The sequence below is a fragment of the Kluyveromyces lactis genome (assembly GCF_000002515.2).
Source record: "Kluyveromyces lactis strain NRRL Y-1140 chromosome D complete sequence".
NCBI classification, from domain to species: Eukaryota; Fungi; Ascomycota; class Saccharomycetes; order Saccharomycetales; family Saccharomycetaceae; genus Kluyveromyces; species Kluyveromyces lactis.
The window spans coordinates 1,294,937-1,311,562 of record NC_006040.1 but is presented as its reverse complement, the minus strand read 5'-3'; the positions used below and the strand labels follow the sequence as shown (position 1 = coordinate 1,311,562).

The following is a 16,626-nucleotide window of genomic DNA, read 5'->3' as shown; positions in this document are numbered from 1 at the left end:
TTATTGCTGTACAGTAGATAGATACGAAAGGTTAGTACTATACCACTAATGTCAAGCTCTAGCCTGTACATGCGGTGGTCTGTTGTTAAATTGAACATAATGGTGGTTTGCATCTTCAACCTTAAAAAAAGGTAACGCAATGCACATTAAGTGTCTGTAAGAGCAAAACAAAAACAACAGACAACATAGACAAGGAACCATACAACGAGATTGAATATCTAACAGAGTTGTGCTTATTGAGACCATGAGATTTGACTACTCGTGGTAACTAGCTAAGCCAACGTTGATGAATAAATCTGTAAGTGAGATTATAATATTGAGAGTCACACTGAATGCGTGTGATCGATTAGCAGCACATAGTGTGTCTGAAAAAAGGCAAGGACAAGAACTCGTCCTTGTTAGCTCAGTTGGTAGAGCGTTCGGCTTTTAAGCATTGCTCGCAAGGAACCGAAATGTCAGGGGTTCGAGCCCCCTATGAGGAGTTCTTACATTTTTTTTCAATTTGCAACCGTTACACAGTTACTTTAACCCACTTGGTTCTTTCTACTGTGCTGAACTCTTGTGGGCCCCTGCTAATCTGCTGACGGGCGTGCTCGTCTTACAACATCATTACTTTTTCTCAATTTCCAAACTGAATACTAATATATAAGCTTTTATTTAGTAGCGGCACTGAAATACGTTCTCTTCCATCTTCACTGGAAGGCAGTTTCCAAGTGAAAATTACCATTCTCATCCTTGGCGAACACTCCTTTCTCAGTTATAATACCATCGATGTGAGTATATGGAGTGATATCAAATGATGGATTCCATACTGGCATATCTAAAGGTGTAATTCCAACTTTGGCCTTCACGGGAGTCTTGGATTCGTTCAATACCGGAGTTGGGTCAGTTCCGTCGATTAGAGTACCTTGAACAAATCTGAACTCATTTGGAGGTCTTTCCTCAACCACTATCTTGTCCCCAGTTTCTGTATTGCTATCAAAAGTAGTAGTTGGTGCGACAACGTAAAACTTGATCCCAAAGTGTCTACAGACGATTGACAATTGGTAAGTACCAATCTTATTGGCCGTGTCACCATTCTTAACTATTCTATCAGCACCAACGAATGCAGCTTTGATAGGTATCTTTGATGTGGATACTAGGTATGAAATGGATGAGTCTGTAATCAACGTGGATGGAATTTCATCATGTAACAATTCGTATGCAGTTAAGCGGGATCCCTGGTTGTAAGGACGTGTTTCCAATGGGAATACACGAACCATTTTGGCATTCGAAGTCTTCGTCCTCTTTGGTTGTTCATCCCCGCTGATTTGCTTCTTTGTTCTCTCATATAAAGATCTGATAACACCTAACGCTGTGCCATACCCTGAGGTAGCAAGTGAACCTGTATTGCAAATCGTCAAGACTCCAAAATCTCCTTCGAAAGCTTCTTTTTCCAACTGCGCTAACAAATGCTTGGCACCGTTTTCTCCCATTGTGAAATTGTCTGCATAATCGTGGTCAATTATATCACAAGCATATTGGAAAAGAGAATTGTAAGTCTTGCCGATGTCGTTTGAAATCAATTTGCGGAGATCTGTGATCGCATTCGATAAATTAACTGCAGTAGGTCTCGAACTTAATAACAAATCAAGCCTTTCATTCAAAATCTTTTCTAGTTGAGTCAAGTCATAGAAAGACTGTGTCTTCACAAATGATTCTTGTAACAGCAATTGACACTCCATTAAAGTCGATAATACACCAACAATAGCAATAGCAGGCGCACCTCTCACTTGCATGCTCTTGATAGATCTATAACCATCATCAATTGTATTAATTGTCAAATATTGGGTTTGGTAAGGAAGCAATAACTGATCTAGTATTTTCACCGAACATTTTCCCAAGACTCTATCGAAAACAATAGCTTTTAATGACATTTCATAAGCAGGTATCCTGGGTATTGTGTATTACTAGTACTGTATATTAATAGTATAACTGCAGAATTAGTGTTCACAACTTGTCATCTTCACTCTTCAAAACTTGAACATCTTGTGTTGAGAAGCAGCTTGTGAAGTATTCCAAGATTCATGTTCAAATCCGAGATAGCTGAAAAAAACAATTGTGTAAAAGGTTCCACATGGGTTTCGAACGCATATTTATACCCAAAAGGAGCAAAAAATATAATGACACCAGCGAGATTCGAACTCGCGCATCCGGAGATACCAGGACCTCGACCTGGCGCCTTAAACCACTCGGCCATAGTGCCAAAATTCATTTGAATGGTATAATTTATTTTCAATATGTAAATATAGGGAAATTGTTGTTGATACTGGTATTTCCAGTCACGTGTTGTTATTTCAAGATCTTTGGTATCTGATGAATCCATAATGTTTATTAGCTATATATCTAGTAGTGTATGTTGATGCACCTGGCGATCTGGCATGACTGTGTTGATCCCCCATGTTCAGATCTAATGCCTCCTTATATAATAATTCAGATTGGTTAATGATGTTTCAACTAGAAACAATCCTTATGTATCATCTTGATACTTAACCGCCTATTACATTGGTCGTTACCCGGTCATATTTTATGATCCGTTTCAACAGAAATATATTTGACAAGAACACAGAGATGGGATAGATATACACAATTGGCAGCGGGACGTTGTAATGGTTTACGCACATCGGACCGTATTGACTTGAATCAATTATTTAATCCTATATGATGTATTTAATAGACATGAATTATTTATCATTCCATTGTAATCTGGATCTTCTTCCATTGTTTGGACAAATGTGGAGGACCCTTGCAGAAAATGGCGGTACCTTTATTCAAATCGTAGATAGCAGTAGCCACAGTCATCAATATTTCCTCAGGTTCGTCGAAAGCTGTTTCACATCTTGGATTCTCCTCCTCAGATAAACTGTTTGGAGCGCAAGTGGTGTCGCTGATAGCTTCGCGAATGGAGTCCATTGGGATACCATCTTTCACTGGCGTACCCTTGATGATATCAACAAATCTCTTGGTCATGATGTTATGTCTGTAAAAGGAGGATCCTCCAGGGTTTTTGCAGTGTATGTATTGACCTGAACATGAGTATCTAGGCAACAAGAAATGGTTGGAATGGGTCAAGATGGCACGGGCATCCGAACAAGGTAAAATTTCAGCACCAGTCTTGGAATCCACATAAGTAGGATGAACAATTTGATAAGAAGTATCAGTCAATTCGAAATCCATTGCTACTGCTTCTCTAGTGGCTACCATAACGTTACCAGACACATGTCTTGGCGCTTGGACGATATATTTTAACCCATTGGCGAAAGAGTGACAACTTAAAAACTTCCTTCTGGCAAATGAGATAGGAATCACAGGTAACTTGATACCGTATTTCTCTTTCACTTGTTCCACCTCATTTTTATCGTTAAAATCCTGAGGGAATGCGAAGAAATCCATGTTACTGTTCAAGGCATTGGCACATAAACCGAGACCCTTAGAGTTCATACCAGATCTACCCAATTGACCCACTTCACCCAAAGTGAGGATACATTTTGGCAAATTCTCTTGCGGACTAGTATGGGTTTCCAGGATGACACATAAATCGTATTTGTAAACATAGTCATCAAGGTCCCAATTTTGAATCATCTTAACAGAACCCTCATCGATTAAAGTACCGGTGGTGCATTCATCAGCAGTTGTATCCAAACTTTTGGAAAACTGATCGTTGTTCTTATACTTGGTCAAGTCGTATCTCGCATTGATCAACATGATAACAGTCAACTCAGTTTCTGAACCTTCAGAGATGCCTCTAATTTCCTCCATGGCATATGGGTCATATTGAGCTAGTGCTGGCAAGTAACAATTTACAATGACATTCTCACACCAGTCCCATGGTGGTAAAGTGTCAGACTCTTTGTAGTGTTGGCCCAATTGTGAGATTTTATTTTTCAAGGACCGGCCGTGTTCAAATCCACGTTCATAAGGTGTTCCTCTTAGTACCAAATGTGGATAATTCGCTTCTTCAACTGCAACTGTCATTTTCGCCTTCAATTGATGGGTACCTTCTTCTGTTGGGTAACATAATCAAAGAATAAACTTTAAAAGCATTTAGTGCATACTCATTCATGAGATTAAGCACTATATATATAAATGGTCTGGCCAATGAGGATATATGTGGCCCTGTTCTTCTCCTCAGTTCTCTCTACCCACGTAGCGTTCACTAACTATTACTCTAATGGAAAGAAATAAAATTCCACAAGACGACGGTTTCTATTGTCTCCTCACTCAAATTCGAACATGGAATGTTGAACCAATCATAAAATCACATAGCTAACCATTGCATTACTGTATTCGATGGAGATCATGTATTCCTTTCAACTCTTTGTCTGTCAGATGTGGAACGTCGGTGCGGAAATGACATTTCCCGTTTCGGAAAATCTGTCATTTAGTGATCAGGCGGACTTCCTTTCCAAATCGAGAAAGACTAATGCCGCCTTATGATCCTAATCTCGAATTCTGATTTTTCACACAATGCGTCCGCATTACGGAATTTTCATTTTAAAGTTTACAGTATAGGAATTCTGGCAACTAGGAGAAACCTGTCAAATCGACTCATCTAAAGTTTCATAAACCCGTATCACGAGGAGTGGTATCAATATCCGATATACCAGGAGTGCTATTTGATCCCGCATCTGTCACTTTTGACAGGATTGTCGGAGAATGTACTGATTGTTAGTCTGTGTATGGCTGATTTTGGAGTGCTAAGAGTAGCGAAAGAAAGAAAGAAACCAAGCGGGCAAGCAACTCAATCAAACTACTCCATTTTGCAACTGAGGTTTACACTTAGTAAATTCAACAGAAGGGGTGAGTTTTGTGGAGTAGACAAACTTCCAGAGTACTAGAGTTTAGTGTTAATTTTAGAGCCCGCAAGATAAGAGTTTTTTTTTTTCATCTTGGAGGATCACTCTGAGTTCAACTGGAGGTTATCAGCAGGTTAGATACATCACGAGCGTCTTTCCCAGCTTGATCGATTCAACAGATATAAATACAAGTCCAAGGGTTCCTATTTTGTCTCAGACCATGGTTATTGAATAAGCATTTGGATTTAAATAAGTTTCGTGATAGTACTAAGACCAGCAACGAGCGTAAAAACAGGAAAGACAATACTGTTCAAGATACAGCTCATAAATCATGCAATCTGATGAGGCGTCTTTGAAAAAAGATTATCAATTCAATATTCAGGAGAAAGAAAGTAGTACTGATAATGGTAATTTAGAAGAGTTCGAAGACTACGGTGTAGAATTTACCAATGCTATTGTTGAAGCTTGCGGCCATGATCCAGAATCATTCCCAGATGGTATCTACCCGAAAGAAGTTGAATATATGATCACTGTGACAAAGCGTTTATCGATCGAGGAGTCTTTAAAGATTTTAGAAAAGACTTTGAAAGAACATGAGGATGACGCAAATTTACCAGAAGATTTGATTGAAAGAACTCGTTCTCTGCTCGATAGGGATGACTACTTGAAACAGGGTCATAGTGAGTTCGAATGGTTCGAACAGTGTAAAATTGATGCAGCAATGATCCACTACCATTCTCCTTATCCAGAAGTCAGAACAGTCACTTCTCCGATAGATGATGAAACTATTCCCATCGAAACTTTTAGAGCTTACTTCTTGGGCTTCTTTTGGACCATCTTGGGTGCTGGTGTCAATGAATTTTTCGTGCATAGAAAGCCAAAAATCTCTTTAACGGCCCCAGTGATGCAGATCTTGTTATATCCATGTGGTAAATTATTTGAAAGAGTGATGCCCAATCATACTTTCAAGTTAGGTAAGATTTCCGTCAATTTCAATCCAGGACCGTGGTCGTTCAAGGAACAGATGTTTTCCACTATTATTTTCAATGTCGCTACAAGTTACACTTACGTTTCCCATAACATTTATGTGCAAAGATTAGAAATCTTCTACAACAATAAATGGCTAGATTTCGGTTATGAAGTATTGTTAATGCTATGTTCACAACTGCTCGGTTTCGGCTACGCAGGTATACTCAGAAAATTTGTCATCTACAATGAAAAGTGCATATGGCCAACGTTGTTCCCAACTTTGGCTCTTAATGGGGCCCTTTTGAAACCTGATTCTAAGGAAAACATCAACGGTTGGCGAATGACCCGTTACAAGTTTTTTCTGACATTCTTCGTCATTATGTTTATTTACAATTGGATTCCTACTTATTTGTTCGAAGGTTTATCCACTTTCAGTTGGTTGACCTGGTGTTCTCCTAAAAACTTCGATCTTGCTGTAGTCACAGGAAGCCAATACGGGCTAGGACTGAACCCTGTTCCTACCTTTGATTGGAATATCATTGATTATAACTACGCCCTTACTATCCCATTCTTTTCTCAATTGAATCAATACATTGGGACGTTTATTGGATTCTTTGCTATATTAGGCATATATTATTCAAACTATAAATGGACAGCCTTTTTACCATTAAATTCAAATGATATCTTCACTAATAGAGGAGAGTCTTATGTCGTTCAAGACATATTGGATGAAAATTCAATGCTTGTGGAGTCAAAATATCAGGAGTATTCTCCACCGTATTACTCTGCTGGTAATTTGTTGGTCTACGGTGGTATCTTCGCTCAATATCCATTTGCATTTCTTTATGTCTTCTTCACCGAATGGGCATCCATATTACAATGCTTCAAACAAATGTACAGACAGATCAAAAATTTCCGAAACGTTAGCATCAAAAGTTCAACTTATGATGGCTTTGATGACCCACAAACAAGGTTAATGAAAAAGTACAAGGATGTACCTGATTGGTGGTTCCTGGTCGTTTTAGTTGTTGCTTTGGTTCTGGGTATCTTATGCATCAAACTGTACCCAACTCAAACTCCTGTATGGGGGTTATTCTTCATCCTTGGAATTAACTTTGTGTTTTTAATTCCAATCTGCTTTATATTCTCCATGACAGGGTTCAACATGACTATGGGTGTGATCACTGAGATCATTATTGGTTATGCTCTTCCTGGTAACGGTTTAGCTTTAATGACGTTAAAATCGTTGGGTTACACTATAGACAACCAAGCAGAGTCATACATTGCTGACCAAAAGTTGGCACATTACGCTAAGATTCCACAACGCGCTGTCTTCAAAGGTCAATTAGTCGGCGTTTTAATTCAATGTTTTGTCTCTTTAGGTGTTATTAGTTGGCAAATAGTCAATGTGAAAGACATCTGTACGTCGAAAGCAGAAAACAAGTTTACTTGTCCAAAGGAGGTTAACTTTTACTCTTCTTCTGTGTTTTGGGGTGTCATCGGCCCTAAGAGAGTGTTTAACGGATTATATCCAATCTTGAAATATACATTCTTAATTGGGTTCTTGTTATGCCTATTGTGTTGTGCTATCAAGTATTTCTTCCCAAGACAAACGAGGCTATTCCATCCAACAATCTTAATTGGTGGTATGCAACAATTTGCTCCTTACAATTTATCTTATGTGACTGCCGGTTTGTACTTCTCTTTCGGATTCATGTTCTACATCAAGAGGTACTACACTAAATGGTGGGAAAAGTACAATTACGTGCTTGCTGCTGCGTTCTCATCTGCCGTTGCCTTTTCTGCAATCATTATCTTCTTTTCCGTTAAATATAAACCAAAGCCCATTGACTGGTGGGGAAACAATATTGTTGGCGTCGGTGTTGATGGTGGAGAGGGGAGGCAGACTCTCAAAAATATAACGAGTGCTTTTGACGGTTATTTCGGTCCAAGAAAAGGTTCATATCCATAAGAAAATGTGCTATTGGCTTTTAATCACCTCCTGATATCATTATTACTCGCGACTGTTTAACTTTTTAATTATATAGTTTTGATGCTGGCTCATCTCTAAGCCTTTTAACTTGGTTTCCAAGACTAGCTATTGTTATATTAATCCTAATCAAAGCCGGTAATACAATCTTTAACGTTCTAGCATTATTTGCTAGCCATTCTCTGAAACTTCTCACAAGCCTGAAGACCTTCAACGATTGAGCTTTATCATTTGCAATCATCATTAAGATAAGTAAAAGATCTCTCAGATAGAAGAACTGTGACCTCGAAAAGTTGTACCAGAAGCAACTTACACCTGACGCAGAACTGCCTTGTAAAATTTCCATCGCTTGGTTGAACAGTAATATGGAATCATCGAAACAAAGCTTGTTATATTGCAAGTCATCGGCTATCAGTTTGAATTTTAACCTCAATATAAGAATCTTGGAAACGACATAGCAAAGCGTAATGCTACTATAAGATACATTTGCGTCTAACGGCAATGTAGAATATTCGTTAAACCATCCATTCAACAAATCATCGTAATGGGAAATCTTAGGATCATTCATAGATATTTCGCCTTGGAAAAGAGTTTTCACCAGGTTGCAAGTAGTACATGTCAAGTTCACGAATAAATAAAAGGAGTACACGGTGGAAGTTGGGAAAAAATCATCAATGTCATCGAACATGCTAAAACAGTCCACTGAAGAAAGTCCGTCCTCACCTAGAGTGCCGTTGTTCAGAGTTAATGTTGGCAACGAATATGCGAGTTTATTCCAGGTTTCCAATAGTAAGATAACCCACCATAACCTTTTACGAAGGTTCTTTTCATCTTTGGGTATATTCCAATCCGCACAATCAATATGAAGTCCCATAATGTACGCTGTATTGATTATAGAGCTGAGGAAATTAGCCTCAAAAGGGGTACGATAGCCTGTGTTCTTGAAACTTATAATATGGTAGAAAATAATCATGCATTTAAGTGTTGTTAGAGTTGGGGCAATCAATTCCCTATTGATTTGATTCCAGACGACTGTAAAGAATTCTTCTCCGAAAATGAATTGTAAGTCGTTCCCCTTCATAATATCCAAACCCTTCATCGGTATCGATGTATCGTAGTAAAACCATCTATAAGTCAAGCGGTATAACAACAGTAACAGCAATGGGTCTGAAAACTCACCGTAATCACGCTCTGATCCGATGTCATCTGATGAGGCAAACACAGAATTGATGGCTTGACCATCAAAGATCGGTAAATCTGGCAAGATAAACTTCACATAAAGAGTAAGCAACGCAGGAATATACACCTGAAGCTTTCCAACTTTCTGCAGGTATGAATCAAGGTCATGAGTCAAGTTGATCAAATTGAAATTCTCAAGCTCTGCAACGTCAGATTTCTTATAAGCAAAGATCGATGAAAACCCATGTTGTTCAATACGTCTGAAAAATTTCTCATGGAACAAACACTCGTTGTTATCATCGTATTGGAAGAATTTATCTCGAAGCAGCGGGTCGTATTCACCCAGAATCCCATAGTAGACCCCACCAGAACCGGAATAATTTAAAGATCGACGGACATACCTCTGCTGGGGGCTTTGCGGCGTCCGATTTAAAGTGTTCAAATTGTAAAAAGGCGCATCCTCATTCAAAAACACCGCGAGCCATTCATGTTCCATCATAGTGGGCAAAGAGTCTGGCTCACCCTGCATAAAACTGCATTCAATGCCTCGATTCTCACACAATTGGCATGGTCCTCTATCCGATTCTCTTGTACATTTTTTCTTTGATTTGGCACATGATCTACACGAAGTAGGCGTTCTGCCACTAGCTCGAGCCCTCTTCTTCCCCCTGCCATCTCCAAATTCTATAATCATCTCACCAGGAGTCTTTCTCTTGCCATTTCTCTTATCTTCACTCATCATTCAAAGTCAATAAGATACTTTTACTCATGGAATTGAGGCTGATCTCCGACATCAATAACCTTGAGCTGGCAATGGCCAGTCCAGATATCATATTAAACTACAATAAAATAGAAGTAGTGGCCGATGGGTCTTGTTCATGCCAAGTTGAAGCTTAACTGGCTGCATTTAGCATGATGACGACAAGAGAAGAGAGTATCTCACATGTTATTACCCGGACCAACATTTTGATAGGGGAATTTCAACATCAACTGAAGCTTCAAAAACCAACCTTTAGCTATGAACATATTCAGACTAATTTAAAGTGAGCCAACTCAGCAACTCGATACGGTTTCACCGGTACTAGGGACTGTTTCGACAAGATATACAATCGAGAGAACGAAAATGCTTTGTCTTTCGGTGCTTTTAGGGTTCTTATGGATTTTCCAAGGTGTTTTAGCAGGAGACATGACTTCGTTCTTGTCAGTGAATGCACATCGTTATATCAACCCAGTTGAAACAAAACAAGTGAACTATTTGGTAGAGCTTTTGTTGTTGAGCAATAACGAGGAGCCATTAGTTGTGTTACAATTTGATAATTTCAATTTACTGGATCATTTCGATGAGAAACATGCCCAGACGTATCCATTTTTAACGGCATTGTTCGAGACTAGTCTCGTGACAGTATTGGAAGAGCAGAACGTCGATGCTTTAAAGAGTGGGTTTGACCATGCGAATTTGATGCAGATCAATGAGATCCCTGCTTCTGCTAGTGACCTGTTACGTTACAAGTTTTCATCAAGTGATAAGGCGGTTGTGGTGGAATTCACCAAAGAGAATTACGATATTGCAGAGTTGGACGATTTCTTACAGACAATGTATGCATTCATGGAAGACTCTTTGAAGAACATTGATAACATAGTGCTTAGGGTTCCAACAAGCAGCGATAGCAGTACGAAGTTGAAAAGTTTGAGAAATGGTGAGACTTCTAAGGACGTTGGTGTTGACGATCCAGAAAACTCACATGAGGATGAACCAGAGGATAGCGACGCATTGAGTTCCTTATGGACTGAAGGATTGCTAAGTTGCTTGATAGTGTCAGGCCTGCTTCTTGCAATCTTAGTCGTTGCTATCTCATGGCTCGCTTCTCTTGATATTTCGTACGGAGCTTTGGAGAAGTCCGCTAACCCATTAAAGAAGAACAACTAATCACACAAATAGAAAAGAATTTATTATTTCAATTGATATATATTTAGCCAGGTATATCTAGATATACGTATAGGTATGGAATCGACAGAGTAACAATAAAATATCCATACGGCTTTCATTTTTCTTTCTTCGTTTCGTCGTCCTCAGATGATGAGGAATCTTCTTGGAATGCCATTATTACATATGCAATTAGCACCAGATTGGCCATGGCAGCAGCTAAACCACCACTTACTAGAGTATTATCTGTATGTTCTTGAAGCCAGAAAAAAGTCAGCACAGGGAGTACCACCATGGCGACGGTGAAGAACATTAATTTGGCGATAACGGAGCTATTGTAACGGTTTATAGTGTTAGTATTAACGGTTAAATCATTTCCACAATTGATTCAATGAGAAAGGAAACATATTTGCAAAACATACCGAGGAACATCGACAGGCATATTTTCAGTATTGGATTCTTAGGTAATGACGAAGACTTGTTCAAACTATGTGGCTTTGTCAACTATTGATTGGTTTCTTCATTTTATATCAAAAACCTTTAAAACTTACAATTAAATATTTCAATTCAAATACTTTAGCACTTTTATAAGAAATGCCGACAAGTTCTTATCTAGTAGACGCATCGCCCTATCTTGAGCTACGAATACCAGGAGTGTACGATTCTCAAACATGGTACAGCAACTAGCATTATTTTCCGCAATTGAAGATGAATCTTACCCGTTAAGTGTCGAGACGTTAACAATATTATCCAGTAATAGACCGAGACTCTTTGCCAATTTCAACAAGATTTACAAGCCAAATCCCTCTCTACAAATCGAAAAAGTTAATGCTAAAAACCAATTGGTGGAACAAACTAGAGTTAAACTAAGTACAGCGGTCCCGCTGTCAAAGTTAGGTAATGGTGCGGAGTTAAACTACCATTTCATGGAAAAGTTGAGTAACGATGACATCGAATCCTTCAATGTGAAAAGTTATATTCAGGATATCGATAGTAACAACAAGACCAATTGGGCCTTCCAAATATCAGATATACCTGCTGCAGGAAACAACAGAAAACTTTCGAGTCAGACTATCCATGAATCAGTGATACAGAGCAGTAGTGGATCAGTATCTTCATTTATCGATGAATTGGGATACGTAAATGACTTCCAGTATATCAACGTCGGCGTCAAGTTCCAGTTCCTAAGTGGCGTGGTAATGGAAATCTATAAAGTATGGCAAGTTGTACAGAAGGATCAAGAGGTATCAATGAAATTAATCACAAAAGATGGGTTTATGATCAAGGCAATGTATAATGTGAATAAAAGCACAGATATCGAGTCCCTTAATAATGGTAGCCAACTTCTTTTGAAATTAAAGACCGATTTACGAGATTATATCGAGTTGGATATTCCTGATAGGAAATGCATGGATACCAGGTTAAACCACTTGGATTAAAAGAAAATAAACTCTTCATCGATCGCAAAGAAAAATGTTTTAAGGAGTGTTGGTAGTGTACATATGGTGATTCTAATATATATATGCTTGAGTTTGACGCTTAATCTACAGATTTTAAGCAAACGGTTCAGAAAGGTTTTTATATTTTTTCCTAAGCCCAGGAATGTTATTTGGCTTTCCTTCTTTAACGTTGTGTATGTGAAATAAGAAATGAAGACAGGACGATACTAGATGTTGGCTGGAAAAACATGTGTTTATTTCTTGTCAAGTTTTGCCAGCTTAGCTTTGGTCTTTGCGATTTGCTTCTTCTTTTGTTTTAGTTGTTCAATCTTTTCGTCTTTCTTCTCGTTGGAGTACTTCATCTTCTTGTACAACTTACGCTGCTTGTTACTCATCATGATCAATTTCAAATCCTTTTCTTCCTCTTCTTCAGTGGCCTTTCTCTTCTTCTTCTTCTTCTTATCAGAACTTTCACTGTCAATGACATCCTTAGCCTCAGAGTACGAGATACCTTGAGCTTCTAACTCCAATTCCTTTTGTTGCCTTAGCTCATCTTCGTCATCTTCGTCATCTTCATTCAAGGCAACAGCTGCAGTATCATCTTCTTCGACTTCTTCACTTTCTGCATCCTCGTCTGCACTTTCGTCGATTTCTTCAGCATCGCTTCCCTCGACATCTTCGTCATTTTCAGCGGTTGGATCGTAGCCCGTAGAATCACCCCATGGTGACAAATGAGGTGGGAGTGGTTCACCTGGTAAGTATAAGTTTGCTGGAACCAATTCACATTTATTGATAGAATCAAAAATCCATTGAGGTTGAACGTATGTTCTATTGGCGACCTTGTTCTTTAATACAGGTCTATCGACAATTTGATGTGTGACCTTGGATAAATCTATGTCTTGTTTATCAGTGAGTTGATCCAATGTAGCTTCGCTGACGGCAGAACCACCGCATGATAGAATCAAAAATTCTACGATATCCAATGGAACTTCTCTGCCAACGTAAAATACAAATTCCGAGAACAAAGTAGCAACAGGAGAATCGAATTTAGAAGGTTGTTCTAACTGGTCACCTTGGTTCTTATTAGTATCTTCAAATTTATCCAATTCAACGTCTTCCACATTTTGTTCTTGGTCTTGGTCTTGTTCCTCTTCGTCATGTTCATTAGAGTCTGCCTTCAAAGCGGTCTTTAAGGTATTAGCTCCCAATTCCTGAACTTCAACGTTTTCCGATAGCTCCTTTGGTTTCACAGCCAACGAACTCTTCTCATCATTAGATTCCAAGATGTATGCACTTAATCCCCCGATCAGCTTGTTCTTCTTAATATCCAACTTCGGAGGATATACCAAACCGGCATCTGTGTACAACTTGAACAAAACGAAATGCAACAAAGTAGAGTAAAACTCCAAGAAAGTTAACATGATCCTGAAATCGACATCGCTTGGAATATTTTCAGGGAACTTGTATGGTACCAACCATCTGACATCTTCACCTTTTACACTGGCTTGGTAATAAACACCCTTGATGGAAACAAATACCTTACGTACGCATCTTTCCTTGGCAATGTATGCAGACCATTGATCACACATTTGCTGTGCACTTTGTGTGATTCTAGAAGACACTTGATCGGTAGCTGGCAAGTTGGCGAACAAGAACAACATGTTCAAGGCATCGTCCACATCTCTCAAGGCATCAGCAAAAGATGGATAACGTTCCTTGATGATATTATCTAATTGATAGTTAGGTCTGTTCTCTTCCAATCTCTTAGCTGCTGACACTTCTCCTCTCCCTAGAGCCTTAGTCAACTTTTTAGCAAAAGTCTTATGTTCTCTGAACTTGGCCAATACAGGCTCATGCATCAAATACTGAATATCCTTATAATAATAGAAAGTGGTAGGAGCCGTAGATCCTTTATTAGCCTTCTTCTTATTCCTAGGTTCTCTGGGGTAAATACCCTTGAAGATACACAATCTTCTAAAATCAGCTAAAGAGATCTGTAGTTTACGAACGGCCTGAGACCTGGTAATGAAGTTTCTAGCATTACCTCTGGTATTTCTCTTCTTAATTCTCATCTTGAACAAAAAAAAGTATCTCTCCTTGTCTAGTTAGTTAGCTATCTTTTAAACCTGAACCTGGAAGATTACTCTAGCTTATCAAATTGAATCACTTTATAACTTAACTAGAACCACCAAAGACAAGCTATCGAGATAGCAATTGTCTATTCAATCATTCATTGTACGTATAATAAGTGATGTATGTGCAATTTGTATTTGAAGCTCATCGCATCTCATCGCATCTCGAAAACGAAAATTTTCAGAAATTGAAAAAGAAATTATCAATCACGTGATACAAATATTCAGACTTAAGTTGACTACATCCCAAAAGGGGAATATTTGGGGCACAATATCAAAACCGTACAAGATGAGTTTCTGAATTTATTCACGTGATCATTAAAATGTTTAATTACAGCTTGCACGTCGGAAATGTAAAGAAAGGTTCCTTATTCTGACTTTTAAATTTGAAGAGGATAAAAACGTTGTGACTGGTATATTCCCGGGCTCTCACCTGTATATCTCAAACATCTCATACCAATAACAATGCTTCTTGCTTTAAGAAGAAAAGCAATCCACGGCATTCGTTTCTCCAGTGGTAAATGTGGTCAGAATTTGAGTGGCTCCACGATAGGACCGAAATTTACCAGCGATAAAGAGGTTGAAGAATTTTTGAGTAAGAGTACATGGGATGTACGAGAATATGTTCCCTCATCGGTAGATGAGAAATTGATTCCATCAGAAGAAACTGTGGTGAGATTGTTAAAGATTTCCGGACTTCCAATAAAGAATATAGACCAGATTCAAATCAGGCTTGCGAACCAACTTTCGTTCATCAACCGTTTGCATAATCTTCCTGTTGACGAAAATATAAATCCAAACCATGCAAGAATTATAGAAAGGAATCCAACTCCGTTGGATTACGAGGGATTAATCAAAGGGATTGCAAGCCAGCAGAAATCGGACTCATTGGGCGAAATAAGCGGATCATGGGATCCTACCAAAACCGCTGCAGTGAAAAGAGATGGGTTTTTCATCTTAAGGGAAGGCCTACTTAAGGGAAGAGATTGAATATTCAGGGTTGGGACGAAATAGCCCTTTATTTTAACTCATATGTACTATTTACAGAGGTAGAAGAAGTAAAAAGATGGTAAGTATAACTCAGAATCTTGGGAATACTCCAAGGGATAACCTTTTCTCTCTTTGTTTCTGGATAGACTTCGCAACTAGCCATCCGTACAATACACCCATCGCAGAACCACCTAAATGTGCTGCATAATCGAATGACCCCCATCTCAATGCGCATCCTACGACGTTCCATGTCACTAATCCAAGGAATGTGAACCATGCACCGAATGGCACCGGAAAGATGAAGAACATCATCTTAGCGTTTGGAATCAAGTACGAGAAACAACCGAATAATCCGAAAAGAGCTCCGGATGCTCCCAAACTAGGACCCATCATAGCAATTTTAGCAAACCTGGGGTACCATAGAGAGAAAAGGGAACCAGCAATAGCACTGTTAAGATAGAGACTGGTGAAATTTCCAGGTCCCAACATCGTGACTAAACTGGTACCGAAGGAGAACAAACATATCATGTTCATACCTAAATGCCAAAATTCCTGATGAGAGAATGCACTACCTAGTAAAGACCATTTGGAATAAATGTGATCTTTTTGCAAAAGCGCATATCTTTGTAGTGGTCCCCAAAACCTTGGCAATTGCCATAACCCAAAGACGGCCAGATTAATACCAATGATGGCGTATGGTAAATGGGTCGGGTGTCTCTTGAAATATGAGAATGGAGGGATCTGGAAAAGGTATGGAGCCAACATCAAAGTACCACCCATGAAGAGTACACCATATAAAGTAAGTTTGATCAATTCGCTGGAGTTACCTGAACCTCTATTATACTGTTGAAATCTGTTAAGCCTGGTGTATCGGCTTTGCGATCCATTGAACATATCCCTAAGATTAATCTTTGCATTAGAAGTGGTAGTAAAGAATCGGGAGCGTGGCTTGAAAAGGGCATTAAAATTACTGGTTCCCTTTCCGAGCATAAATAATGACGATTTTAAAGGTGTCAGCAGCGAAAGCGGAGCTGCTATCTTAGGAGCTTGCAGATGAATTGCATTGCTGAGAAAGAACTGTTTGCCACAATTCCGAGCAAACTTGTTCATAATACCACTCATTCTTGATAGAAGTCAGATTATAATAAGCAGAAAACAACCCTATAGC

The 16,626-nt window shown here is 38.9% G+C and overlaps 10 protein-coding genes and 2 non-coding genes across 12 annotated transcripts; 5 read left to right on the top strand and 7 right to left on the bottom strand.

Moving 5' to 3' along the window:
• Window positions 1-392: 392 nt before the first annotated feature.
• On the top strand, window positions 393-482 carry KLLA0_D15477r. Its single transcript is given in 2 exon segments — window positions 393-430; window positions 446-482. It is a non-coding gene; the product is annotated as a tRNA-Lys (tRNA).
• Window positions 483-692: 210 nt separating this feature from the next.
• MRI1 (S-methyl-5-thioribose-1-phosphate isomerase MRI1) lies at window positions 693-1,916 on the bottom strand (the record flags this gene model as incomplete). Its single annotated transcript, XM_453746.1, has 1 exon — window positions 693-1,916. One exon carries the CDS (start codon window positions 1,914-1,916, stop codon window positions 693-695), a length of 1,224 nt encoding a protein of 407 aa, XP_453746.1.
• Window positions 1,917-2,163: 247 nt separating this feature from the next.
• On the bottom strand, window positions 2,164-2,245 carry KLLA0_D15433r. The gene has a single exon. It is a non-coding gene; the product is annotated as a tRNA-Leu (tRNA).
• A 485-nt stretch (window positions 2,246-2,730) lies between these two features.
• KLLA0_D15400g (uncharacterized protein) lies at window positions 2,731-4,014 on the bottom strand (the record flags this gene model as incomplete). Its single annotated transcript, XM_453744.1, has 1 exon — window positions 2,731-4,014. The coding sequence occupies one exon, from the start codon at window positions 4,012-4,014 to the stop codon at window positions 2,731-2,733; it is 1,284 nt and encodes a 427-aa protein (XP_453744.1).
• Window positions 4,015-5,166: 1,152 nt separating this feature from the next.
• Window positions 5,167-7,776, top strand: OPT2 (Opt2p; the record flags this gene model as incomplete). Its single annotated transcript, XM_453743.1, has 1 exon — window positions 5,167-7,776. One exon carries the CDS (start codon window positions 5,167-5,169, stop codon window positions 7,774-7,776), a length of 2,610 nt encoding a protein of 869 aa, XP_453743.1.
• A 64-nt stretch (window positions 7,777-7,840) lies between these two features.
• KLLA0_D15356g (Zn(II)2Cys6 transcription factor) lies at window positions 7,841-9,715 on the bottom strand (the record flags this gene model as incomplete). Its single annotated transcript, XM_453742.1, has 1 exon — window positions 7,841-9,715. The coding sequence occupies one exon, from the start codon at window positions 9,713-9,715 to the stop codon at window positions 7,841-7,843; it is 1,875 nt and encodes a 624-aa protein (XP_453742.1).
• Window positions 9,716-10,096: 381 nt separating this feature from the next.
• VOA1 (Voa1p) lies at window positions 10,097-10,900 on the top strand (the record flags this gene model as incomplete). The annotated part of the gene is made up of 1 exon (XM_453741.1): window positions 10,097-10,900. The coding sequence occupies one exon, from the start codon at window positions 10,097-10,099 to the stop codon at window positions 10,898-10,900; it is 804 nt and encodes a 267-aa protein (XP_453741.1).
• Window positions 10,901-11,015: 115 nt separating this feature from the next.
• VMA21 (Vma21p) lies at window positions 11,016-11,339 on the bottom strand (the record flags this gene model as incomplete). Its single annotated transcript, XM_453740.2, has 2 exons — window positions 11,016-11,229; window positions 11,320-11,339. 2 exons carry the CDS (start codon window positions 11,337-11,339, stop codon window positions 11,016-11,018), a joined length of 234 nt encoding a protein of 77 aa, XP_453740.2.
• Window positions 11,340-11,568: 229 nt separating this feature from the next.
• Window positions 11,569-12,336, top strand: SRB5 (Srb5p; the record flags this gene model as incomplete). Its single annotated transcript, XM_453739.1, has 1 exon — window positions 11,569-12,336. One exon carries the CDS (start codon window positions 11,569-11,571, stop codon window positions 12,334-12,336), a length of 768 nt encoding a protein of 255 aa, XP_453739.1.
• Window positions 12,337-12,590: 254 nt separating this feature from the next.
• On the bottom strand, window positions 12,591-14,408 carry NOP7 (mRNA-binding ribosome synthesis protein NOP7; the record flags this gene model as incomplete). The annotated part of the gene is made up of 1 exon (XM_453738.1): window positions 12,591-14,408. The coding sequence occupies one exon, from the start codon at window positions 14,406-14,408 to the stop codon at window positions 12,591-12,593; it is 1,818 nt and encodes a 605-aa protein (XP_453738.1).
• Window positions 14,409-14,933: 525 nt separating this feature from the next.
• Window positions 14,934-15,458, top strand: GTF1 (glutamyl-tRNA(Gln) amidotransferase subunit F; the record flags this gene model as incomplete). The annotated part of the gene is made up of 1 exon (XM_453737.1): window positions 14,934-15,458. One exon carries the CDS (start codon window positions 14,934-14,936, stop codon window positions 15,456-15,458), a length of 525 nt encoding a protein of 174 aa, XP_453737.1.
• Window positions 15,459-15,548: 90 nt separating this feature from the next.
• On the bottom strand, window positions 15,549-16,580 carry PCP1 (rhomboid protease PCP1; the record flags this gene model as incomplete). Its single annotated transcript, XM_453736.1, has 1 exon — window positions 15,549-16,580. The coding sequence occupies one exon, from the start codon at window positions 16,578-16,580 to the stop codon at window positions 15,549-15,551; it is 1,032 nt and encodes a 343-aa protein (XP_453736.1).
• Window positions 16,581-16,626: the final 46 nt, after the last annotated feature.